The sequence below is a fragment of the Somniosus microcephalus genome, chromosome 8 (genome assembly GCF_052327205.1).
Source record: "Somniosus microcephalus isolate GS21.2 chromosome 8, FLI_Smic_1.0, whole genome shotgun sequence".
NCBI lineage: Eukaryota > Metazoa > Chordata > Chondrichthyes > Squaliformes > Somniosidae > Somniosus > Somniosus microcephalus.
Genome location: NC_140994.1, coordinates 90,155,564 through 90,181,981, shown reverse-complemented (window position 1 = coordinate 90,181,981; position 26,418 = coordinate 90,155,564). Strand labels below are relative to the sequence as shown.

Genomic DNA, 26,418 nt, shown 5'->3' with positions numbered 1-26,418 from the left:
AAAGTCCACGCCTCAATAATACACGGACTTCGGGAGAACAGTTTAACAGGTACTTTACTGAACAAGAGGCAGCTTGAAACTGAAACTACAGAAGCCTGCTAGGGCCTTTTATACAGGGGTGGTCACTACCGGTACTGCAGCCTAAGACCAGTTATTCCCTTAAAGGTACATACACAACAATTCCTCCCCTTTTAGATAAACAGTACATAACATTCATTTAACAACTAAATAATAACTAATTACAATTACAATTTTCTCAGTAATATATACATCAACTGAAATAGTCATTTATAAGTTCAGTCTTTGAGGAGGCTTCCTGATCCGGACTGGATAGCGCCTTTCTCGAGTATCCTGTTCTGGCGGTGGAGTCAATTCTGGCTCATTGTCATTGGTTGGTTCGTCAGCTTCCAATGCCCCTGCTTCTGAGGTAGACGCAATGTGTACTTCGGGCTCATTACCAGGTGCACATGCTTGTGGTACAGGTTTGGCTTGTTCCTGTGACTCTAGAATCTGGTCAGCATGGTGTCTCACAATGCTCTCTCCAACGTCCACTGTGTACATTAGTGGTCCCTGCTGTGTGCATATCGTGCCTGGCTGTCATTTTTCTGTTCGGTAGTCGCGGGCCAAGACTGGTTGCCCTATCTTGAAGCTCCTGGTTGGCTTCTCATTTATGTGCTGGAACTGCTTATCCTCAACATCTCGTCTTATGTTTGGTTTGAGCAAATCCAAGCAACATCTTAGTCTCCGGTTGGAAAACAGTATGGCTGGAGTTTGGTTGGTTACTGCATGTGTCGCATTCCGGTAAGCAAACAGGAAGTTATCCACCTTGTGTTGCAGTGGTATGTCATCATTATACATTGCCTTTATGGCCTTTTTAAAGGTCTGAACAAACCTCTCAGCCAATCCATTTGTGGCTGGATGATATGGGGCAGATGTGTAATGTTTCACCCCATTATTCTTCAGGAACCTCCGGAAATCCTCAGACACAAACTGTGGGCCATTGTCGGAACAGATCTGTCCTGGCAACCCATTCCTGGCGAAGATGGTTCTTAGGACTGCAATAGTTTTCTCCGTGGTGGTGGAGGACATTTTAATGACCTCGGGCCATTTCGAATGGGCGTCCACAGCGATTAGAAACATTGAGTCCATAAATGGACCAGCAAAATCAATGTGTACCTGTTGCCATGGAGATGAGGGCCACTCCCATGGATGTAGCGGGGCCTGTGGTGGAGCGTTTTGGACCTTCTGGCGTCGTGTGCATCTCTTGGTCATATCCTCGATTTCTTTATCGATTCCCGGCCACCACACAAACGCCCTGGCTAGGCTCCTCATTTTTACCCCTCCCAGATGACCCTCATGAAGCTCATTGAGTACTCTATCTCTCAACTTGGGTGGAATTACCACTCGGGATCCACACATCATGGTTCCCCGGCACACTGACAGCTGTTCCCTCCTTGGCGAGAATGCTGGCAACAGTGAGTCGCCATATGCTGGCCATCCCTTCACCGTCAAATCATAGACCCGAGAGAGTGTTGGGTCATTTCGGGTTTCCTTCTCAATACTTGCGTTTGTAACAGGCAAACATTCGACTGTGGTCGCATGGAATATCTCCACAGGGTCCACTGCAGGTGCTTCTTCCACCATAGGCAATGGTAGGCGCGACAGCCCATCAGCGTTTCCATGCTGTTTCGTACCTTTGTACTCTATGTCATACTGATGTGCCCCTAGAAAAAGTGACCATCTTTGCAGCCGTTGCGCCGTCATCACCGGAACGCCCTTCTTTGGGTTAAAAATTGAGACCAGGGGTTGCTGATCAGTCAGTAGGGTGAATTTCTGCCTGTGCAGATAGTGATTGAACTTCTTCACCCCCCACACCAGGCTGAGGGCCTCCCTGTCAATCTGGGCATAGTTACGCTCAGCTGAGGTTAGCGAGCGCGATGCAAAGGCTATTGGCCTCTCTGAACCGTCACGGAATTTGTGTGACAGCACCGCTCCAATGCCGTAAGGTGACGCATCACATGCCAACCGAATCGGTAGTGTTGGGTTGTAGTGGGCCAATACTTCTTTTGAAGTGATTTGGCATTTACATGCCTGAAAGGCATGCTTACACTCATCACTCCATTTCCATGTTACACCAGTTTGAAGGAGGGCGTTCAGTGGGTGCAGAATTGTAGATAAATTCGGCAAGAACTTATGGTAGTAGTTCACCAACCCGAGGAACGACCTCAGTTGCGACACATTTTCTGGTGCTGGAGCCTTGACTACAGCCTCAATCTTGTGCGGCGACTTATGCAACCCTTCCTCATCAATCATGTGGCCACAATACGAGATTTGTCTCCTGAAGAACTCGCATTTGGGACGGTTGGCTCGTAGCCCATATTCCTGCAATCTCGTGAGCACCTGTTCCAGGTTGGCAAGGTGTTCATTGTCATTTTCGCCCGTAACCAGGATGTCGTCCAAATAACACTGGGTCCCCAGGATCCCTTGCAGGACTTGTTCCATTGCCCTCTGCCACATAGCCGGGGCCGATGCTACCCCAAATACCAGTCGATTGTACTGGTAAAGGCCTTTGTGAGTGTTTATCATGAGGTATTTCCTAGGTGCTTCTTCCACCTCCATTTGTAGATACGCCTGGGCCAGATCAATCTTTGTAAAACGTTTCCCTCCAGATAGTGAGGTGAAAATATCTTCTATCCGCGGAAGCAGATACTGTACTGTGTGCAGGATTGGGTTCACAGTCACCTTGAAGTCCCCACAGATGCGAACCTTCCTTGCCTCCCCAGGCGTGCTGCTCAATGCTTTCTTCATTACAGGAACGATGGGTGTGGCCCACTTGCTCCAGTCCACCTTAGACAGCACCCCCGAACGCTCCAGACTCTCCAGTTCAGCTTCCACAGCTGGGCGTATCGCGTATGGCACCGGTCTGGCCTTGAAAGATTTTGGGGTTGCGTTATTCACAATCTTGATGGTTGCCTTTACTCCTTTTAGAGTCACAAGTCCTTGTTGGAACACCTCTTCCGCATCAGATAGAATTTGTGACAGTAGTCCAGGTGCGACGTCATCATCTTTTTTGTCAGTCACAGTTAGTGCCAGAATGAAATGCCAATCCAATTGTAGTCTTCAGATCCATTCACGTCCCAATAATGGTGGTCCTCCATCTCGTAGTATATACATGTATAGTTTCTGTGTTTCCTTTCCGTTATATTCAACTGGCACCCTTATTTTTCCTCTGGGGTAGACCTTTTGCCCCGTGTATGTCTTCAATACAATGGACGTGTCCTTTAAGGGTATGTGTGAGAATAGCCGCTCATAGTCTCGTCGATTCATGACAGTTAGGGCTGATCCTGTGTCCAATTCCATCTTCACTGGGGACCCTGCTATCATGAGGGTGACCCAAATGGTTCGGTGATCTTCTTTTGCGATCACGTTGTGTAACTTTAAACAACTTAGTCGCCTGCTCCCGGAGTCCTTATCACTCTCCTGATCTTCTGAACTACTATCTGTCAGTTTATTTACTTTCCTGTACTGTTCCTTAGTAGTTCTTGTCGTGTTGGTCTTCTTTCCCGACCTGCAGACTCTTGCTATATGTCCCATTTTCCCGCATTGCCTGCATATTTTGTCTTTAAACCAGCAGTCCTTCTGCTCATGGGTTGTTCTGCCGCAGCGATAGCACTTTTCGGCTCCATACGCCATTTCGTTAGCGCTGTATTCTTATGGTTTCTGTTGTATTTCCGCAGCTCCCCGTGCTGCTGCTTTGTAGGATGCTGCCACGCTGAAAGCCTGTTCTAGCGTCAGGTCCTTTTTTGAAAGTAGTCGTTTCTGGGTTCCTTCACTCTGGAGCCCGCAGACAAACTTATCCCGTAAGGTGTCTGCCAGTCCTGCTCCGAACTGGCAGTGCTTCGATAACTTGCATAGTTCCGTAAGATAGTCAGCATTGCTCTCATCTTTGTGCTGGTTTCTTTTATGGAACTTGAATCTTTCTGCTATCAGCGGTGTTGTAGGGCTTAGGTGTTCCTGTAAGATATGAACAATCTCCTCAAAACTTTTCTCCATTGGTTTAGCTGGGGTAATTAAATTCCGCAATAGGCCGTACGTATTCGCACCCATCAGATTTAATAATACCGATGCCCTCTTTCCATCGGCCACCTCATTTGCCTTGCAGTACACTTCGATTCTTTCTACATACATGGTCCAGTCTTCTACCTCGTTGTCAAAAGCAGTGATACTGCCACTTTTCGGCATCTTGGGCGATTTAAAATGGCGTTTCCCGCGCTTTTGCTTCTTCCCCAATGGAATAAAATGGCGCCTCTCGCGCTTTTGCTTCTTCCCCAACGGGATAAAATGGCGCCTCCCACGCTTTTGCTTCTTCCCCTTACTGCCACGCTGCTCCTAGCATTCTACGGGGTAATGGCGGCGACCCGCAGCTTCGGCGCGTCTCACTTTCCTTCCCCCCCGTTTAGTTTCTCTCCGCTGTCCTGTTCTCGAGCACCGACCGCGCGCTGTGCGCTCCACCCTCTCTCTCTTGTTTTCTTTTCCCAGCGGCGCTGCGCGGCCCGATTTGTAGAGCCGCTCGATCGAGCTTGAGCCCGCCGCAGTCTGGAAGGGTCAGCGCGCTACCTGCTACCAGCACGATTCGCTGGAACCACAGTCTCTCCCGCAATTCTCCAAACACCGATGGATTCTTTGGGCGGTTGCCCTCGGTCGACGCCCGTTGCTCAGACTACGACCTTCCAGGACCTTCCTTTCAGGTGAGATCCCCGTGAGATGATGCCACACTGCAGGTGAGTTCGAACTTACTCGTCGCCACTGTAAAGTCCGCGCCTCAATAATACATGGACTTCGGGAGAACAGTTTAACAGGTACTTTACTGAACAAGAGGCAGCTTGAAACTGAAACTACAGAAGCCTGCTAGGGCCTTTTATACAGGGGTGGTCACTGCCGGTACTGCAGCCTAAGACCAGTTATTCCCTTAAAGGTACATACACAACACTTCATACAGTTAATCCTCCTGATACTTCACATTCCACACGCAGTGCGCCAGCAAACTCACTTCGATATTTTCCAGCAGCACTGTTTTGGTTGAACTGGTTCAGGTCACTGTACTATCTAAAGCCTCAGGTCAATTTAATCTTCTCAAAATCTGCCCTTTTTGTCCAAACCTCATATTAATTGGGTGCTTTTGCGATACAAAAATCAAGATGTTCCTTTTCTTTTTAGGCTGGACATAAAGAGCGAAGTGACACTGTGAACACTGCCATTGATAATATGTGCAAGAAGACCAGACAACTTCGCAGACAGGTACCTCTCTCAACCACAGCGACAGTGTGTTTGTTAATATAAGATTCTGATCAATTAATAAAATATGAGCATATATAGAATCACCATAACGTTTGAAAATAAACACGTCTCCATCATGAAAAGCTTAAGCTTCTAATTCTGCTATTGTACATTTATTTTAATATTCATTCTGAGGGTGTGGGCATCACCGGCATTTATTGCCCATCCCTAGTTGCCCTGAGACGGTGGTGGTGGGCCACCTTTTTACTCGGTCACTTCAGAGGGCAGGAGTCACATATAGGCCCAGACTGGGTAAGGACGGCAGGTTTCTTTCCCTAAAGGACATCAGTGAACCAGTTGGGTTTTTACAACAATCCAACAGCTTCATGGTCACTTTTACTGATCCCAGCATTTTATTTTCAGATATTTTGCAAAATTGAATTCAATTTCTCAAACTGCCATGGTAGGGTTTGAACTCATGTTCTCTGGATTACGAGCCCTGGCCTCCGGATTACTAGAACAAAAGCTAAATACTGCGGATGCTGGAAATCTGAAATAAAAACAGAAGTTGCTGGGAATACTCAGCAGGTCAGGCAGCATCTGTGGAGAGAGAAACAGAGTTCACGTTTCAGGTCGATGACCTTTCGTCAGAACTGGAAGAAGTTAGAGTTGTAACAGATTTTAAGCAACTCTGAATTCTTAGTCCAGTTACTGAGCTACTGCATTACCGCACACTTAGACTACTGACTGACACCAAAAGCATGAAAACTGTTAAAAAAAATTCTATTTAACGCAATGTAATTCACCTCCAATAGCAGTTTATATTATTAGCAGTATTCAAAAGAAGGCATTTCCTGTCACATAACATCTGTAACTAACCTTCCCTGTGAGTCAGGATTGCTGCATCAAATCTTTTGTGTGTACAAGAGCAGGGAGTTTCATAGTCAGTGTTACCTTTCTAGTGTCAGTAATGCAACATAAGTAATGCTGTTGCAGTTATTTTGAATAGGTATTATATTGATATGTCTTGGAGTGCAAATGTGTTTTGCAAATGAAAATATCAAACCCGCACAGCTGAATGCGAGTGAGCTATCTTATTGATTGAAAATGTGCTTTAAAACCTAATATCATTAGAAGATTCTGCCGCTTTGATTTCTCAGTGTGAATCTGGCCACTTGCAGTGGATATTTTATATTCCTCGATGATTTCTTCCTCTCTCTCTTCTGACCGGAATAATGCACAGCAGTCAGGAAAGTGTGGCTAGAAAGAGACTTGTATTTGTCACTGAACTGATGTCATTGAGTTGATTACACTCTAAAAATCAAACTGACACAAAGGGCTCGATTTTGCCAGGCCCGAGGAGACAGGAATGGAGGCGTGTGGGGTGTTAAAATTGCAAAAAGTGGCGGGCGGGCCCGACCCTGCCTCCATCACACCTCCAAGAAATTTTCCCAAATGCGTGGTTTCTGATCCTGTCTCCGTCCCGCCTCCAAGAGGCGGGATAGGCCCTTAACAACCACTGAATTGCCTCTATAATCCCATTTTGAGAGGCCTTTCTGATTTTAACACTTTTCCCACGTGATGCACGCCTCCTCTGAAACACGACGGTGAAACCTGGCGGTAGCACAATTGCATTGCTGACGATCAGCTGCAGCTCCACCATTAAATAGGAGATTTGATCAGTCATCATTTGCAGGTGGCAGGACTTTGTTGTCTCAGGTCTGGGGGAACTTTTAGAAGGCATAGCCGTAGCTTTGGAAGTTTGGAGCCTGACACCCATCTCCAGTGTGACCTCCTGGGAAACCCCTCTCGCCACCTTGACTGAGTGCTTCCTCAATTGAGGTATATACCAGAAGCATGGGAACCATTTATTTCCTTTCCTCCTGGACATCAGATTCGGACGAAAACCAGCCGTGGCAGCAGCAGAACCATGAACAACAGCAGCACCAACTGCAGGAGTAACAACAGGAGCGCCAAGCTGCTGCTCACCGACCTGAAGCTGCACAGGCCAGAAGGCGCCAGTGCATGGAAGCCCGTCGGTGCAGCAGATACCCCACAAACAGGGTCTGCAGACACAGGGTCAGCTATCTCAACATGACTGAGCAGCAGTGCCAAAGGTGGCTCCGACTTTCGCGAGAGGTAACATAGAAGATAGGAGCAGGAGTCGGCCATTCGGCCCTTCGAGCCTGCTCCGCCATTCAATGAGATCATGGCTGATCATCCAAATTCAGTACCCTGTCCCTGCCTTCTCCCCATATCCCTTGATCCCTTTAGCCTTAAGAAATATATCCAACTCCTTCTTGAATATATTTAATTAACTAGCCTCCACTGCCCTCTGTGGCAGAAAATTCCACAGGTTCACCACTCTCTGGGTGAAGAAATTCCTCCTCATTTCAGCCCTAAATGGCTTAGCCCTTATCCTTAGACTATGACCCCTGGTTCTGGGCTCCCCGGCCATCAGAAACATCCTTCATGCATCTAGTCTGTCCAGGCCTGACAGAATTTTATAGGTTTCGATGAGATCCCCGCTCAATCTTCTAAACTCCAGTGAGTATAAGCCCAATCGACACAATCTCTCCTCATACGTCATTCCTGCCATCCCAGGTATCAGCCTGGTGAATCTTCGCTGCACTCCTTCCATGGCAAGAACATCCTTCCTCAGATAAGGCAACCAAAACTGCACACAATACTCAAGGTGCGGTCTCACCAAGGCCCCGTACAACTGCAGCAAGACATCCTTGTTCCTGTACTCGAACCCTCTTGCTACGAAGGCCAACATACCATTTGCCTTCTTAACCACCTGCTGCACCTGCATGCTTACCTTCAGCGACTGGTGCACAAGAACACCCAGGTCTCTTTGCACTTCCCCTTCTCCCAATCTATTGCCATTGAAATAATAATCTGCCTTCCTGTTTTTGCCACCAAAGTGGATAACCTCACATTTATCCACATTATAGTGCATTTGCCATGTTTCTGCCCAATCACCCAAGCTGTCCAAATCGTACTGGAGTTTCACAACATCCTCCTCACAGCATACCATCCCACCCAGCTTTGTGTCGTCTGCAAATTTGGAGATATTACATCCAATTCCCTCGTCCAGATCATTAATGTATATTGTGAACAGTAGGACCGATCCTTGCGGTACCCCACTAGTCACTGCCTGCCACTCGGAAAACGACCCATTTATTCCAACTCTCTGCTTTCTATCCGCCAACCAGTTCTCTATCCAAGTCAATACCTTCCCCCCATCCCATGTGCCTTAATTTTGCACGCTAATCTCTTATGCGGGACCTTATCGAAAGCCTTCTGAAAGTCCAAATACACCACATCCACTGGTTCTCCCTTATCTATTTTACCAGTTACATCCTCAAAAAATTCCAGTAGATTAGTCAAGCGTGATTTACCTTTTGTAAATCCATGTTGACTTTGTCCGATCCTGTCGCTGCTTTCCAAGTGCTCTGCTATTACATCTTTTATAATGGACTCTAGCATTTTCCCTACTATTGATGTCAGGCTTACCGGTCTATAATTCCCTGCTTTTTCTCTACCACCTTTTTTGAATAGTGGGGTAACATTAGCCACCCTCCAATCCATGGGTTCTGTTCCAGAGTCTATCGAGTTCTGGAAGATGACCAGCAATGCATCTACTATTTCTAGGGCCACTTCCTTAAGTACCCTAGGATGTAGATTATCAGGCCCTGGTGAATTATCGGCCTTCAGTCCCATCAATTTTCCTAACACCATTTCCCTACAAATACTGATTTCTTTCAGTTACACCCTTTCATCAGACCCTATGTTCCCCGGCATCTCTGGGAGGTTATTTGTGTCCTCCTTTGTGAAGACAGAACCAAAATATGTATTTAGTTGGTCCGCCATTTCTTTGTTCCCCATTATAAATTCCCCTGATTCTGACTGCAAGGGACCTACGCTTGACTTCACCGATCATTTTCTCTTCACATATCTATAAAAGCTTTTACAGTCAGTTTTTATGTTCCCTGAAAGCTTACTCTCATATTTTATTTTCCCCTTCTTAATTAATCCCTTTGTCCTCCTTTGTTGAATCCTAAACTGCTCCCAATCCTCAGGATTATTGCTTTTTCTGGCCAATTTATATGTCCTCTCCTTGGTTCTTATGCTATCCCTTATTTCCCTTGTTAGCCACGGTTGAGACACCTTTTTTGTTTTATTTTTATGCCAAACTGGGATGAACAAATTCTGTCGGTCATCCATTCGGTCTTTGAATGTTTGCCATTGCCTATCCACCGTCAACCCTTTGAGTGACATTCCCCAATCAATCCCACCCAACTCGCTCCTCAGACCATCATAGTTTCCTTTATTTAAATTTAGGACCCTAGTCTCTGAGTCAACTATTTCATTTTCCATCTTAATGAAGAATTCGATCATATTATGATCACTCCGACCCAAGGGGCCTCGTACAACAAGATTGCTAATTAATCCTTTCTCATTACATAATAACCAGTCTAAGATGGCCTGATCTCTGGTTGGTTCCTCGACATATTGGTCCAGGAAACCATCCCGTAAACACTCCAGGATTTCCTCCTCCACAGTATTGTTACTAATTTGGTTAGCCCAATCTATGTGTAGATTAAAGTCACCCATGATGACTGCTGTGCCCTCATTGCACGCTTCTTTAATTTCCCTTTTAAAGCCATCCCCAACCTCCGCCTTACTGTTTGGAAGTCTATATACCACTCCCACTAACATTTTTTGCCCCTTAGTATTTCTCAATTCTACCCATACAGATTCCACATCATCAGAGCTAATATCCTTCCTTACAATTGTGTTAATCCCTTCTTTAACCAGTAATGCTACCCCAACTCCCTTTCCTTTTTGCCTATCTTTCCTGAATATCGAATACCCCTGGATGTTGAGTTCCCAGCCTTGGCCATCCTTGAGCCACGTTTCCGTAATCCCAACCAAATCATATTCGTTTACCTCTATTTGCGCAGCCAATTCATCCACCTTATTACGAAAGCTCCTCGCATTAAGACACAAAGCCTTCAGGCTTGTTTGTTTAATGCTCTTACAGCTATTAGAATTATTATTTACTGTGGCCACGTTTGATTTAAACCGTTGATTTCTCTGACTGCCACTTTTGTTTTTCTCCTTCCTATCTTTTGCTTTTATCCTTGTTTCCCTTTCCTCTGTCTCCCTGCACAGGTCCCCAACCCCCTGCCATTTTAGTTTAAACCCTCCCCCAGAGCACTAGCAAACACTCCCCCTAGGACATCGGTTCCAGCCCTGCCCAGGTACAAACCGTCCGGTTTGAACTTGTCCCACCTCCCCAGAACCGGTTCCAATGTCCCAGAAACTTGAATCCCTCCCCCTTGCACCATTCCTCTAGCTACGTATTCATTTGACATATCCTTCTGTTTCTACTCTGACTAGCACGTGGCACTGGCAGCAATCCTGAGATTACTACCGTTGAGGTCCTATTTTTTAATTTACCTCCTAACTCCCTATATTCCGCTTTTAGGACCTCATCCCGGTTTTTACCTATATCGTTGGTGCCTATATGCACCATGACAACTGGCTGTTCACCCTCCCCTTCCAAAATGTTCTGCAGCCGCTCTGAGACATCCTTGACCCTTGCACCAGGGAGGCAACACACCATCCCGGAGTTTTGTTTGTGACCGCATAAACGCCTATCTATTCCCCTTACAATAGAATCCCCTATTACTACAGCTCTACCCCTCTTTTTCCTCCCGTGCTGTGCAGCAGAGCCACCCCTGGTGCCAGGAAGTTGGCTGCTGCTGCTTTCCTCTGATAAGCCATCCCCCCCAACAGCACTCAAAGTGGTGTATCTTTTTGAGAGGGGGATGTCCACAAGGGACCCCTGCACTACCTGCCTGCGCCTAGTACTCTGCCTGTTGGTCACCCATTCCCTTTTTTCCTGTCCAACCTCTACCTGCGGTGTGTCCAACTCCGTAAACGTGCTATTCACGATGTCCTGTGCATCGCGAACGCTCCAGTATGCATCCAATTGCAGCTCCAGTGCCGCAATGCGGTCTGTCAGTAGCTGCAGCTGGATGCACTTCCTGCACATGTAGTTGTCAGGGACACAGGAAGTGTCCCTGAGTTCCCACATATCACAGGAGGAGCATACCACATGGCCGGGCTGTCCTGCCATGACTTACCCTTTAATTAATTGAATTTGAATTAAATCAATCAATCCCACTAATTACACTACAGTTAAATGGTTTACCAACAGTCCCCGCTACACCAGAGAGACCTTAGTAACTATAAACCACAGAGTTAAACTTTAAAAAGAGTGAAATACTCACCAACCAATCACTTACCTGCTTCCTGGTGATGTCACACTTTGATTACTTTTTACGTCTCTGCCCCGCTGCTGAATTGGTCGGGCCTCGCTCATTGCTGCTGGTTTTATACCTCGCTCGCTCCTCAATCCACTCCCAGGTCCGCTCCAGCCACTCTGGTCGGGCCTCGCTCGTTGCTGCCGGTTTTATACCTCGCTCGCTCCTCAATCCACTCCCAGGTCCGCTCCAGCCGCTCTGTTCGGGCCTCGCTCGTTGCCGTCGGTTTTATACCTCACTCGCTCCTCAATCCACTCCCAGGTCCGCTCCAGCCGGGTAGTGGGTAACATCTGCACAATGGTGCAGCAAGACCTGGAGCCCAGAGGAGCAGGTGGATACACCTTACCAGTGGCTGTCAAAGTCACCACCGCACTCAACTTTTTTGCCTCAGGCTCATTCCAGGGATCAGCAGCAGACATTAGCGGCATCTCCCAGGCAGCCGCACACACTCGCATCGCGCACGTAACCGATGCCCTTTTTGCCATTGCGCACAATCACATCCCTTTCTCCAAGGATCAAGCAAGTGTCACGGCGCATGCGGTTGGATTAGCTAATCTGGCAGGCTTTCCAAGGGTGCAGGGCGTCGTTGACTGCACACATGTGGCCCTTAAGGCACCCCATCGCAATCCAGGTATTTTTGTCAACTGCAAGGGTTTCCACTCCCTCAACGTGCAGCTGGTGCGTGACCACAAGAAGGAAATTTTGCATGTTTGTGCCAAGTACCCTGACCTTCAGTCTAGTGTGCCTCTGCTCTTCAGTCCACCAGACCAACTTAACAGATGGCTACTTGGAGACAAGGGCTATCCCCTGAAGACGTGGCTAATGACGATGTTGAGGAGCCCATCCAACGAAGCTGAGGAGAGTTACAACTACAGCCACACTTCCACCAGATCCATAATCGGCAAACCATTGGCTTGCTGAAGACGCGCTTCAGATGCTTGAATAGATCAGGTGGAGCCCTGCAGTACTCAGCAGCCAGGATCTCCAGAATCGTCGTGGTTTGCTGTGCACTTCACAACATGGCACAGGGTAGTGGCTTGCAGATTCCTGAGGACCAAGTGGCTCCACACATATCCTCCTCAGATGAGGAGGAGAGCGAAAACGAACATCTTGCAGAGGCCCATCAACCAGCAGCAGCATTATGCGAGAACATTGCTGCCCGGGATGCAAGAAACGCACTCATCTTGGCCAGATTTGCTTAGCCTAGCCAATCAAGTACTTTTGCCTCGCAGCTTCTTACCAGAGCATCGACAATAGCCAAGAACCAGCGGATTCCTAGCAATCTGACCACCATATTGACAATTGCAAGTAATCCTAAGCCCTCAATCTGGAAGTCCCATTAGCAAAATGACATACGGCACAACTGCAACAGCTGCCATCAGAATTTTTATTTACAATAACCAACTGATGGCTTTTCAACATTAAACATCACATTTCACCCAAGTGACTACCCTTGTGACTATTTGTGCAGTATCTTTCTCTTACGCATGCTCCTACGTGGTGGTTCCCCTTGGCATCAGCAGATGTGGAGGCCCCTTGCTCACTTTCTTGCTGCTCGTGTCTCGACACCTTTGGCGGGCATCCTCTGGGGTTGCAAACCTGTGAGGGCTCGGCAACAGTCTGCTGCTCCTGCGGCTGTGCAGGGGTTGAGACGCCGATCTCAGTTGGGAGGGGACTCTGGTGGGGCTCTGACCGAGGACTTGGCAGTGGCATGGAAGTGTGAGCGGTTGGAGAGGAGCCCCCACTTCCTTGTTCTCTGCTACCAACATCCCTCTCATGGGTCAGGTCCACCTCAGCGCTTGCAAGTGGCTTGAGAGCACCTTGCTGCACATCAGAGGGGCCATGGGGACCTGTATCTGCACTGGCAGTCCTACTCAGAAGGACTTCCATGAAGGTTTGGTTTCTCTGTTCAATAGCTGACCCTCGCTCCTCCAGAGATGTCAATCTATTCTGAACACTCACCATGTTTTCTACACTCTGGCGACTTAGCTCCTCCATGGCCGAAGCCATCCTCTCGTCTACTGTAACCATCCTTTCCATGGAGGTTGCCATCCTTTCCGTGGTGCTGCGTTCATGCGTCAATGACTCCACAATGGCTCTGCTCATGTTCCCGATGGACTCCTCCATTCACTCCACACTCGCAGCGACCCTGGAGACAAAACCTGCCAGAGACTCCTGCACCTGTTCCTGGAGTTCCAGCACCGCTCTCCTTCTGGATGGACCCGAAGGTACAGGGTCGACATACAGCAGAGCTGAGCTGGGAGAGTCCTGCACCCTCCGACTAGGACTCTCCACTGCTGTCCTGTCTCCACAATCTGCTGATGCTCACTTGTGATCTGTGATACGCCAGGTGACAACACTATTCTATCTCGCGAAAGTCCCACCGAGGTGTGAGTGTCTGCGCTGGTGCTGGGTTGGCTGAATTCTGCTGACGCTGCGCCCTCAGAGGTTGCAGCTTCCTCTGAGGAATCTGGAGGCTCAGGCTGTTCCTCCTGGATAGTGGGGACGGATGCTTACGATGGTCCTGTGGGGGAGTAAAGGAAAGAGCCAGAGATGTGAGGCCAAGGTTACATGCACATTGTATATTGCAGATGATCATAAGTCCATCTGTTAGAGCTTCAGAATCATTATCAGCGACTCATGCAATGTCAATGAGAGAGATGAAAAACTATTCTGTCACCAGCTTTCTCTGATGCACCCATCTGTCCGTCCCCCACTTGCGCATCGTCCTCGAGTCCCACGATCTCCAGGAATGCCTCCTCCCACGGAGTGAGGTGGGCTACTGAGGGTGGCCCTCCTCCTGTCCTCACTCTTTCCCTCTTATTGTGAGCTCTCTTTTCCTGCAATGAGGGAGACAAGTGGAGTTTGAGTGAGAATGAAGGAGTGAGTGTAGAGAATACATAGCATAGATGCTTAGAAAGAGATAAAGATGGAGTGAGGTGGCAAGACCAAGGGCCCTCCCTGTGTTTTGTAAGTTGTTTTCATAGCATCACAGTGATAGGGAGTGTGAGGGCTGCATAGTTGAATAGTTAGGTGAATGTGACCATCGAGAGAGGGAATGGGTAAGGGTGCAGGGATGTCAGTGTCAAGTGGGATGTGGAGGAAGAGGTTGCTAAAGCTGAGTGCTGGTGAGGAGAGGCAATGGGGATCAGATTGATGGTGATGGAAAAGTCATACTCACTTTTCCAGTGCGCAGAAGGTCATGAAACCTCTTCCTGCACTGAAGCCAGGTTCTGCGGATCAGCGATAATGAGTTGACCTTCTGGGCCACCTGGATCCACACAGCCTTGGTCTGCTGGGGAGGCTTCTTCCTCCCTGAAGAACCGAAGAGCACCTCCTTATTAGCTCTTGCTCCCTCCACCAAAGCTTGCAGGGCAACGTCATCAAATCTGGGAGCAGACTTAGGTCTCCCGCTGCTCATTTTGCCTCCAGGTCCTTCTCACAGCAAAGGCCAAAAGGTTGGCAGTCTGCAGAAGAAGCAAGGCTTCTTGCAGACCTTCAATGCAGCAGCAATGATGACGTCATCGGAGGCAAGTTTCAGACTGAAAAAACTAATTGGGCCATGGGTTCCCACACGATGGAACTCAATTGCCCAATTAGGTGAAAATCACATCATTCTCCCACATCGATTTGGAATCGGGTGGGTAACACGAAAAGCGGATGACACGACCCTAGCCCGCCCCAATGACAAAATCGAGCCCAAAGGATACAGGAATTGCCTCAGCCAAGCAAGAATCACAGGTGTCAAATAATATTTCCCTTAATGTTCTTTCTATCCTCCCTACATGTTTAGACACACAAATTATAATCTGAATAAAATTAATACCAATTCTAATATCTTCCAGAGAGAATGAACTAACTCACCTATTAACATTGACCAAATGGACTGATCAACTGGCTGTGAGGGTGTGTTTTTATACTGAAACTCATGGAAATATTACACTCATTATGCTTACACTGCCTCTTATGCTTACAATGCTGCAATAGGACTTATTGGGACTAAAGAGTGCCTGTTTATGTATACTGTGTAATTGCAGAATTGTTCAGACTGTGATCCTCTCCTTACTTGAATGATGGTGCTGTCCTGCCATGATTTCCCTTCTTAAAGTAAACCCTTTCTGTGTTTATCTTGCTTTGTTGCGCTCTCAGATGCGCAGCCATACCCATGAATGAAACAGCCCCAGTTCACTCAGAACACATGGCACAGTAAACAAGCAATGTTGACTGTCAAATGCAAAGGTTCACTTTGGGCATCGCTGGCAAGGCTGGCGCTTATTGCCCGTCCCTAGTCGCCCAAACTTTGCTGCAACTGAGGGGCTTGCTTGCCCACTTCAGAGGACAGCTAAGAATCAACCACGTTGGTGTGGGACTGGAGTCACGAAGACGTTCATCACAGACCGGTTAAGGACGGCAGGTTCCTTCCCTGAAGGGCTCGTCACACAAGCAACAACTTGGTCTGAAAATCAGCTCCTGGGCTCGCCAGTCTGTGATTTTCCCTACGTTAAAGTGAATGGCAATAGAGTTTTAACTGTGTCATAAGAATTTAAATAATGTTTTGCTGGGGTGCTGTATAAATGGCACATTTAATCCAATTAGTCCAGCTTTCTATGTAAGGTGAATTGCTGCAGAAGTCAGACTTTAAGGAAGTGGAAGGTGGGGCATGTCTGTTTCTATTTGCCAATGTTGAATGAATAATGCATTTGTGCCTTCCAGAATTGCAGCGTTTAAGATGTAGGGTGAAGTTTGTATCTAATTATCCCCTTTTGCATATTTTTGTCTCCAGTAGAGCCCATAAATTCTCTTTAAAAAGCTTGAAAAAGAGGAGTATTGAAGCGTGTGGGGATGGAGCAGGAGATTGGGATTTGTGTCTGTGATGCAACCTCTGATTATTTATTCCCACTTTCTGAGGGATTAGAATCAGTGCATCAAGATGCTGCATAATGGCTTTGATTAAGAGCTCATTAATATTATCTCCATTGCAAAATGATTATGCTCTCAAAAGTTAATAATGGGATTTTGTTTTAAGTTACAGAGAAGGCTATTTTCTAATTTTGTTTCATTTGTATTAATTTTATTCAGATTATAAATTGTACTTCTAAACATGTAGGAAGCATAGAAAGAACGTTAAGGGAAACATTAGTAGTGTGTGTAACAGGAGGGTGTTCTGAGGTGTTGTGAATGACAAGCGGATCATACACTGTTCTATAACAACAGGAGGCTGTTCCAAGTGACACAGGGAGTATTATTTTACATAAGACGTAGGAGCAGGAGTAGGTCATTTGGCCCCTCGAGCCTGCTCCGCCATTCAATAAGATCAGGGGTGATCTGATCTTGGCCTCAACTCCACTTCCCTGCCCGCTCCCCATAACCCTTGACTTCCTTAACATTCAAAAATCTGTCTATCTCCACCTTAAGTATATTCAATGACCCAGCCTCCACAGCTCTCTGGGGAAGAGAATTCCAAAGATTCACGACCCTCTGAGTGAAGAAATTCCTCCTCATTTCTATTTTAAATGGGTGCCCCCTTATTATAAATTTCCGTTTTTAATGGGTGCCCCCTTATTCTGATACTGGTATGGTGGAGCTGTGTGTAATGGCCTGTCCCTTTAAGGTCCCAAAGTCTAAATGCTGTAAGTAAACACAGCCTGAGGTAAAGCAGAGTTCAATTGCGGTGTGAAGGAAGTTTGCAAATTGGAAGATACTGTGGCGTACCGATCACAGAAAGGACACAATCCGCTTTCCGGTCCGTAGACTATAAATCAGGCGTCATGCCTTTAAGAAGGATCACACCTTTAAGAAACTCGATCTGCAACATAGTTAAGCCCAGAGCGGGGGAGGAGCAGTCGAAGCTGTGCACTGATGAAAGGCAGTCGTACTTTGTGTAGTCTCTGACTCCATTTTGTGTTCAGCATGCAGCCTCAACAATTAAACCTTTTCTGTTGAACCTCTCCAAGTTCAGTATTTTTTGCTAGGAGTACGTAGACTCCTACATTGGTGACCACGATGCTCAGGACGACTCCTAAGCGTAACCATGGCTGACACAAACGCAGTTTCTGTGAAGCTGCCAGAGTTCTGGGAGAACCTGGCCACCGCCTGGTTCCTTCAAGCCGAATCGCAATTCCGACTCCGCGGCATCACCGCCGACGCAACGATGTACGACTACCTCCTCGCCTCCCTGGATAGCTTCACAATCACGAAAGTCTGGACAACACTACAAAACCCTCCGGAGGAAGGCAAGTACGCACATCTCAAGGCCGCGCTCATTAAAAAATTCACAGCCTCCCAATTCTTGCGCAACTGCCACCTCCTCGACCTCCCGGGCCTCGGTGACTCCACGCCGTCAGACTTGCTCTCACACATGCTTGCTCTGACCGACGAGAAACTGCCCGGCTCCCTCTTCCGCATGCTCTTTATCCGCCAACTACCTCCCAGCATCCACCCGGCGATCGTGGCGTCCAGCCTCACGGACCTCGAGGCCCTGGCCAATGAAGCCGATAAGCTCCTGTCCGCCTGCTCCAACCACGCCGTCACCCCTGACCTGGCCTCCGCAGCGTTGGTGCGCGCTCCACCCTCTATCGCGCGGCCACACAGCTCGGCCACGAGGCCCCCCAGGCCCCCACGTCCCCCAAGCCCTCCGACCCAGGGCTACTGCTACTTCCATACCCGGTTCGGCGCATGGGCACGCCGCTGCAGCCATCCCTGCACGTTTCCAACCGCCCCCACACCAGCCTACACGATGGCCGTGGGGCAAGCAGGCGCGCTGCTGTACGTTATGAACAGCGCCTCTGGACGCCATTTCCTATGCGACATGGGCGCGCAGCGCAGCATCATCCCCACGTCTGCCCTCGAGATCCAGCGAGGCGGCCGCGGCCCTGCGCTGGCTGCCGCCAACGGCACCGACATCCGGACGTACGACACCCACACCGTCACCATCGAACTCGCAGGCCGCCGCTACCACTGGGAGTTTATCACCGCCAAGGTGCTCTCCCTGCTCCTCGGTGTGGATTTCCTGTGCACCCACGGCCTGTTGGTCGACATGCCTCGGTGCCGCCTCGTGGACATGAACACCATGTCACCTATCCCGGGCGCCATGGCCGCCCCCACCCCGCCGAAATGGCGTGGCAGTGCCGCGCCCGCTCAACGGATGACTACTCAGCACTCCTGGCTGAGTTCCCAGCCCTCACCAACCTGACCTTCACCGCAAAGGTTGCTAAGCACGGGGTAGAACACTTCATCCCCACCACAGGCCCACCGGTGTATGCCCACACCCGCAGGCTGGACCCGGCCAAGCTGGAGATCGCGCGGGCCGAGTTCGCCACAATGGAACAGCTCGGCATCATCCGCCGCTCCAACAGCCCCTGGGCCTCCCCACTCCACATCGTCACCAGACCCGACGGGGGATGGCGCCCCTGCGGGGACTACCGGCGCCTAAACGACGCCACCACGCCGGATCGGTACCAAATACCACACATTCAAGACTTCTCGGCTAGACTGGCCAGCCGCTCAGTCTTCTCCAAAGTTGACCTGGTGCGCGGTTACCATCAGGTGCCAGTCCACCCCACGGACGTTCCCAAGACGGCCATAATCACCCCTTTTGGGCTATTCGAGTTCCTCCGAATGCCCTTCGGCCTCAAAAACGCGGCCCAGGCCTTCCAGCGGCTCATGGACTCGATCTTCCAGGACCTGAAGTTCCTCTTTGTCTACCTGGATGGCATCCTGGTAGCTAGTTCCTCCAAGCAGGAAGACATCGAGCACCTCCACACCCTGTTCCAGCGGCTCAGTGAGCACGGGCTCATCATCAGCCCAGCCAAGTGCCAATTCGGCCTCAGCAGGATCGAATTCCTCGGCCACCACATCACGCAGGACGGAGCCATTCCCCTGCCCGCCAAGGTGCAAGCCGTCCAGCAGTTCCCCCGGCCTACCACCATCAAAGGCCTCCAGGAGTTCTTGGGGATGATCAACTTTTACAACCGCTTCATTCCCGGAGCGGCCTCCCTCATGCGGCCCCTATACGAAGCCCTCCGGTGTAAGAAAGACAGAATGGCGATCGAGTGGTCGGCGGACATGTTGACCGCTTTCGACTCGACCAAAAAGGCGCTCGCCGACGCCACCATGCTCGCTCACCCACAGCCCAACGCCAGGTTGGCCCTCACCACGGACACCTCCGACCACGCGGTCGGCGCCGTGTACGAACAGTGGGTCGACGGGGCCTGGCAACCGCTGGCCTTTTTCAGCCGCCAACTGCGCCCCCCGGAGGCCAAATACAGCGCCTTTGACCGCGAGCTCCTCGCACTGTACCTGGCAGTCCGCCATTTTAGATTTCTTCTGGAGGGCCGCCCCTTCACCGTGTTTGTCGACCACAAACCCCTGACATTCGCGATGGTGAAATCTGCGGACCCGTGGTCAGCCAGGCAACAACGCCAGCTCGCCGCGGTGTCCGAATTCACCACGGACATCCGGCACGTCTCCGGTCGAGACAACGTGATGGTCGACTGCCTATCCCGCCCCGCCATCCACGGCGCCCACCTGGCAGTGGACTATGCTCAACTGGCAGCGGAGCAACGCACCGACCCCGATCTGCTCTCCGCGCCCACAACCCTCCCAGGGCTGCGACTGACCGACGTCGCCTGCGGCCCGTCCGCCGTCACAGTCAAATGCGACACCTCCTTGGTGCAGCCCCGACCCCTAGTCCCGGCGTCCTGGCGAAAACGGGTGTTCGACATCGGCCACGGCCTCTCACACCCCGGCACCCGCGCGTCCATTAGACTGGTGGCCAACCGATTTGTCTGGCGTGGCCTGCGCAAAGATGTGCGTGTCTGGTACGGATCCTGCATAGCTTGCCAGCGTGCCAAAATCCACCAGCATGTCAAAGCCCCACTCGAGGAGTTCACCGTGCCAGAAAGAAGGTTCGACCACATCCACATCGACCTCGTCGGCCCCCTGCCATCATCACAAGGTCACACGCACCTGCTGACAATCGTGGACCGTACCACCCGCTGGCCCGAGGCCATTCCACCGACGTCCACCACCACCGCTGCCGACATCGCGAGGGCGTTCATCGGTACCTGGGTCGCTCGGTTCGGCATCCCCTCCGACATGATGTCGGATAGAGGCCCACAGTTCACCTCTGATCTGTGGGCCGCCATCGCCCGAAACCTCGGGGTGGCCGTTCACCGCACCACGGCTTACCACCCCCAAGCCAACGGACTGTGCGAGCGATTCCACAGGTCCATGAAGGCGTCCCTCCGCGCCAGCCTCAAGGATGAGGCTTGGATCGACCGCCTCCCATGGGTGCTACTCGGCCTACGCTCCGCGGTCAAGGAAGACCTGCAAGCCTCGGCGGCGGAACTCGTGTACGGCCAGCCGCTGCGCGTACCCGGAGAGTTCCTGCCCACCGCCACGACCCCCTGGTTGGCTAACCAGCAATGCTGCGCTTTCGCCAACCGAGCACAACAGCTCGCTCCGGTACCCACCGGCCGGCACGGCGAACCAGCAACCAGCGTACCACCTAGCCTGCACATGGCCAAATTTGTTTTCGTGTGCCATGACGCCCACCGAGGACCTCTATGGCCCCCATACGACGGACCCTACAAGGTACTCCAGACGGGGAACAAGTTCTTCCTCCTCAAAGTGGGCGGCAGAACTGACAAGGTGTCGGTCGACCGGCTCAAGCTAGTGCACCTAGAGCCCGACGAACCCGTTCAAGTGGGCCAACCCCCACCGCGGGGCAGACCACCTAAGAGCCCGACGCGTCCGACCGCCCTGCTCCTGACACCAACCGCCAAGAGCCGTTCCGGCCGTGCCATCAAGCTGCCATGCCGGTTCATACACTCCCTACTAGCGGATTCTGGGGGGAGCTGTGTGGTGTACCGATCACAGAAAGGACACAATCTGCTTTCCGGTCCGTAAACTATAAATCAGGCGTCATGCCTTTAAGAAGGATCACACCTTTAAGAAACTCGATCTGCAACATAGTTAAGCCCAGAGCGGGGGAGGAGCAGTCACAGCTGTGCACTGATGAAAGGCAGTCGTACTTTGTGTAGTCTCTGACTCCATTTTGTGTTCAGCATGCAGCCTCAACAATTAAGCCTTTTCTGTTGAACCTCTCCGAGTTCAGTATTTTTTGCTAGGAGTACGTAGACTCCTACAATACCTTAATTTGTGTGAGAGCAAAAAAACCCAACTTGAAATGATTGCCTTACTTTCTCTTTTTTACCTGTACTTTTGACATTTTGAAGTACTGAAAACACATTTGGAGACTCCCTTATATACAGGAATGGATTGCTAAAGGCTTGGGAAGGGCCTTCAGGCGGCGAGGGAGTGAGAGGACCATCAATGGCAATGGCAATCAGGGACTCTCTATCCTGATCAGCTGATCCGCAATGCTAGTCTTCTGTCCAGGTGACAGGTTCAAAATCGACCACTTTATTGCCAATAGGAAGTTGTGACTCTGGACCGGCCCAGCTGCCAAGGACATCGGGTGAGGCAAAGGGGATTGGCAACAGTTGGGGATAGATGGCAGCTGCCAGGCTGTAAAGGACTCCCAAGTGCTGCCAGTCCAGCCTGCTCATCCCAAATCTTTCCCAGGATGCCTGCTTGCTGGATGGCCTCAGGCCCTTTCCAACCCATCCATTTGGAGTGCTTTCCAGACCAGCTGATCACCGGCCCACCCCAAGTGTTTCCCAACTTGCACATCAAGTGGTTTCTAACTCACCTGTTCACCCAGCCATCCCGAGGACCTCCAGGCCCATGTCTCTGTCCACTAATCCCAAGCACGTAACCTACTCACCCGCCAACCTCAAATACTTCCCAGCCTGCCAGAGCATGAAGGATAGCAAGGAAACAATGGAGGAGGTAAGCAAGAGATGAATGAGTATGAAAGAGAGTGAGAAGTGAAAGAGAGAGAGAGAGAGTGAGGGAGAGAGAGAGTGAGAGGGAGAGAGAGAGAGAGATAGTCAGAGGGAGAGTGAGAGAGAGAGAGTGAGAGAGAGTGAGAGAGAGTTAGTGAGGGAGAGAGAGTGAGTGAGGGAGAGAGAGAGAGAGTGAGAGAGCGAGAGAGTGAGTGAGGGAGAGAGAGAGTGAGTGAGAGAGAGAGAGTGAGTGAGGGGGAGCAAGAGAGAGAGAGAGTGAGTGAGTGAGGGGGAGAGAGAGAGAGTGAGTGAGGGAGAGAGAGTGAGTGAGGGAGAGGGAGAGAGAGAGAGAACGTGTGTTAGTAAGTGAGGGAGAGAGAGAGAGTGAGTGAGGGAGAGAGAGAGAGTGAGTGAGGGAGAGAGGGAGAGTGAGTGAGGGAGAGAGAGAGTGAGAGAGAAAGAGAAAGAGAGAGAGGGAGTGAGAGTATAGTAATCTGGGACATAATGTTTAAGTTATCCACCAGATGGAGCCAAATATTAAGGGTTCACATTCACCAGTATTTAAGGTAATGGGTCATGTATTCAATGTCCTGGTACACCAGTTAATACAGTAATGTGGCATTGCATTATGGGTATGACTCAGAGGTTGATCCTCCATCTTGTGCTCGTGCAATGAGAATTGTGTGCCTTGCCTCCAGCTTGTAAGAGATATGTTTCTCTGCTACACCATGTAAATAAACAGTTGGGTTTGTTCCTAATATCTCGCTTCTCTCAGTTTCTGACCTTACCACTCGGATATCACATATTGGCGACGAGGATAAACAGATCACAATTTGACAAAGAAAAAAAAGAAAAGGAGCACTGAATAACGGATCATGGCTGCTACGGTAGGAAAGATCTCTGCCTTTGATGTTCAGACACAGACCTGGGATGAATACTGCGAGGTGTTGATGCATTTCTTTGAAGCAAATGATATAAATGATGTCGGAAAAAGGAGAGCTATTTTGCTCACTTCCATGGGAAGCCAGACATATAGTTTAATGAGAAACTTATGCAGTCCTGCAAAGCCTGGAGACAGATCATTTGCTGACTTAGTGGCCTTGCTAAGGACCATTTCAATCCCAGACCGAGTGAGATTGTACAGCATTTCAAATTTAATTCACAGAACAGGAAACCGGGAGAGAGTGTATTGGATTATGTAGCGGTGTTGCGGAAATTGGCACATGATTGCAGTTACGGCAACAACCTGAAAGACATGCTGAGAGATAGGCTAGTTTGCGGGATAATGGATGATCAAATGCAGCGGAGATTATTGTCCGAGACTGATCTTACGTATGAAAAAGCGTTGGAACTTGCTCAAGCCATAGAGACAGCGAACCGAGATGTAAAAGAAATACAAGGTTCTGACTGGGCTACTACAAAGCAAGTTGGAGGTCAGGTTATTGTGCACAAGTTAAACATGCGTCAGAAACCACAACGTGAGCATGCAAAGGCATGTTATAGATGCAATGGCGATCACCTGGCGAGGGAATGCAGGTTTCTGGAGGAAAAGTGCCACAAGTGTGGGAAAAAAGGGCATATAAAATGTGCATGCAGGGCAAAAGCAACCGTGGAGGAATATAAACCAAAAGGGGGAGGAAAGCAAAACCTAGGAAGAGAAGTGAAAAAACAGGGAGCACATCACATCAGCAGAGAAGCTGAGAAAGAAGATGACATGTTCATAATGCATAGTATGGTAGAGAACATTCCAAAAGTGGATCTTATCACTTTGCAACTGACAGTAAATGACTCTAAGGTCAACTTTGAAGTGGATACAGGATGCGGTGTAACCATAATGAACAGGGAGGAGTACTCAAAATTGTGGAACCGTGCAAAAGTTCCAGAGTTAAAGTCTTGCTCTATGCAGCTTAAAACATAAACCGGTGAACGAGTGGCGACATTGGGTACAGCTACTGTAACTGTGCAACACTGGGACACCGTGAAACAGCTACCTGTAGTTGTAGTATCGGGTTCCGGACCAAACCTGTTAGGTCGGGGCTGGATACAAGAACTTAAATTAGATTGGGGAGCAATAAATCAAATAGAGGGAGGCAAACAGTTGTCTTTGCAAGAAGTGTTGATTGAACATGAGAACGTGTTCAAGGAAGAACTTGGCACATTTAATGGCCCCCCAGCTAAGATTTATGTAGACAAGGAGGCACTGCCAAGGTTTTTTAAACAATGACCTGTGCCGTATGCCATGAAACCAAAGGTAGAGGTTGAGCTTGATCATCTTTTCAGAGAGAACATACTGGAACCCGTGAAATGTTCAGAATGGGCAGCTCCCATTGTATCTGTTTTAAAACCGGACAATTCGGTAAGACTCTGTGGAGATTAAAGATTGACAGTAAATAGGGTGTCTAAACTAGAACAGTATCCTATTCCCAATACAAAGGATATCTTTGCAAACCTGGCTGGAGGGAAGAAATTCATGAAGCTGGATATGAGTCATGCATACTTGCAGATTACACTAGATGAGGAATCCAAGAAGTATGTAACCATAAATACACACAAGGGTTTGTTTACCTATAACCGCTTACCATTCGGTGTCTCATCTAGTCCAGCTATTTTCCAGAGGACTATCGAGGGTGTACTGCAAGGGATCCCACATGTTTCAATCTATCTGGATGACATTCTGGTGATGGGAAGAACCGACCAGGAGCATCTGAGCACTCTGAGAGAGGTACTACAAAGATTGGATAAGGCTGGGTTATGGCTCAAGAGGAGTAATTGCACTTTCCTGGGGAATGAGGCCATGTTCCTGGGACACAGAGTGGATGCCACCGGGCTCTATCCAATCAAGGAGAAGGTACAAGCACTGCAGGAGGCCCCAGCTCCTACCAGTGTGACTGAGTTAAAAGCTTACCTGGGACTGCTAAACTATTATAACAGATTTTTACCAAACTTGGCAACAGTGTTAGCACCTCTTCACAAACTTCTGTGCAAGGAGACACAGTGGCAGTGGGAAGAGGAACAGAGGGTTTCATTTGAACAGTCCAAGAAACTGACGCTGTCCTCGGATGTGCTGGTTCACTACAATGCAGAGAAAGACATCATTCTCTCTTGTGATGCTTCACCTTATGGGGTGGGGGTGGTTCTTTCACACAGCTTGGAAGATGGAACAGAAAGACCAATAGGGTTTATGTCTCGAACTCTGACACCGGCGGAAAAAAACTATTCCCAATTAGATAAAGAGGGGTTAGCAGTAATGTTTGGGTTACAGAGGTTTCACAAGTACATATATGGCAGGAAATTCACCATATGCACCGATCATAAACCTCTTCTATCTCTTTTTAATGAAATGAAAGCAGTACCACAGATGGTGTCACCCTGGATCCAGAGGTGGGCAGTGACATTGAGGGCATATGAGTATGTCATCGTTTACAAGGTGGGCAAGTACCATGGGAACGCAGATGCCTTGAGCCGTCTTCCACTGCCAGGTACACCTATCCGTGCAGCTCCAGAGGACAGAGTTTTGATGTTGGAGGACATGGACGCGGCAATTGTGACCGCTGAACAAGTAAGGACATGGACCGGTAAAGATCCAGTACTGTCTAGAGTCCGAGAATATGTGATGAGGGGTTGGCCACAGCATCCGGAAGGGACTGATTTCATACCTTACAGTGTCAGGAAGACAGAGATGGGTGTGCAGGATGGATGCGTGTTGTGGGGAGCACGAGTGATTATTCCACAGCCAGCACAACAGTCTCCTAGGGCAACTACATCAGTGTCATCCTGGAGTTTCGCGTATGAAAGCCTTGGCAAGGAGTTACTTGTGGTGGCCAAAGCTAGATCAGGAGATAGAAAATCTAGTCAAGACATGCAGCACTTATCAAGTACACAGGAAGGCACCAGCAGCGGCTCCTCTCCACCCCTGGGAGTGGCCAGATAAACCATGGAGAAGATTACATGTA

At 49.3% G+C, this 26,418-nt stretch overlaps 1 protein-coding gene across 1 annotated transcript in view; it reads left to right on the top strand.

The window, feature by feature from the left end:
• LOC147113688 (catenin alpha-3-like) overlaps positions 1-26,418 on the top strand; it is a 3,852,991-nt gene that overhangs the window by 1,878,512 nt on the left and 1,948,061 nt on the right. Inside the window, exon 8 of the mRNA XM_085994990.1 lies at positions 5,218-5,298. Within this exon, the coding sequence (XP_085851116.1) occupies positions 5,218-5,298 (81 nt within the window). The remainder of the gene's footprint in view (positions 1-5,217; positions 5,299-26,418) is intronic.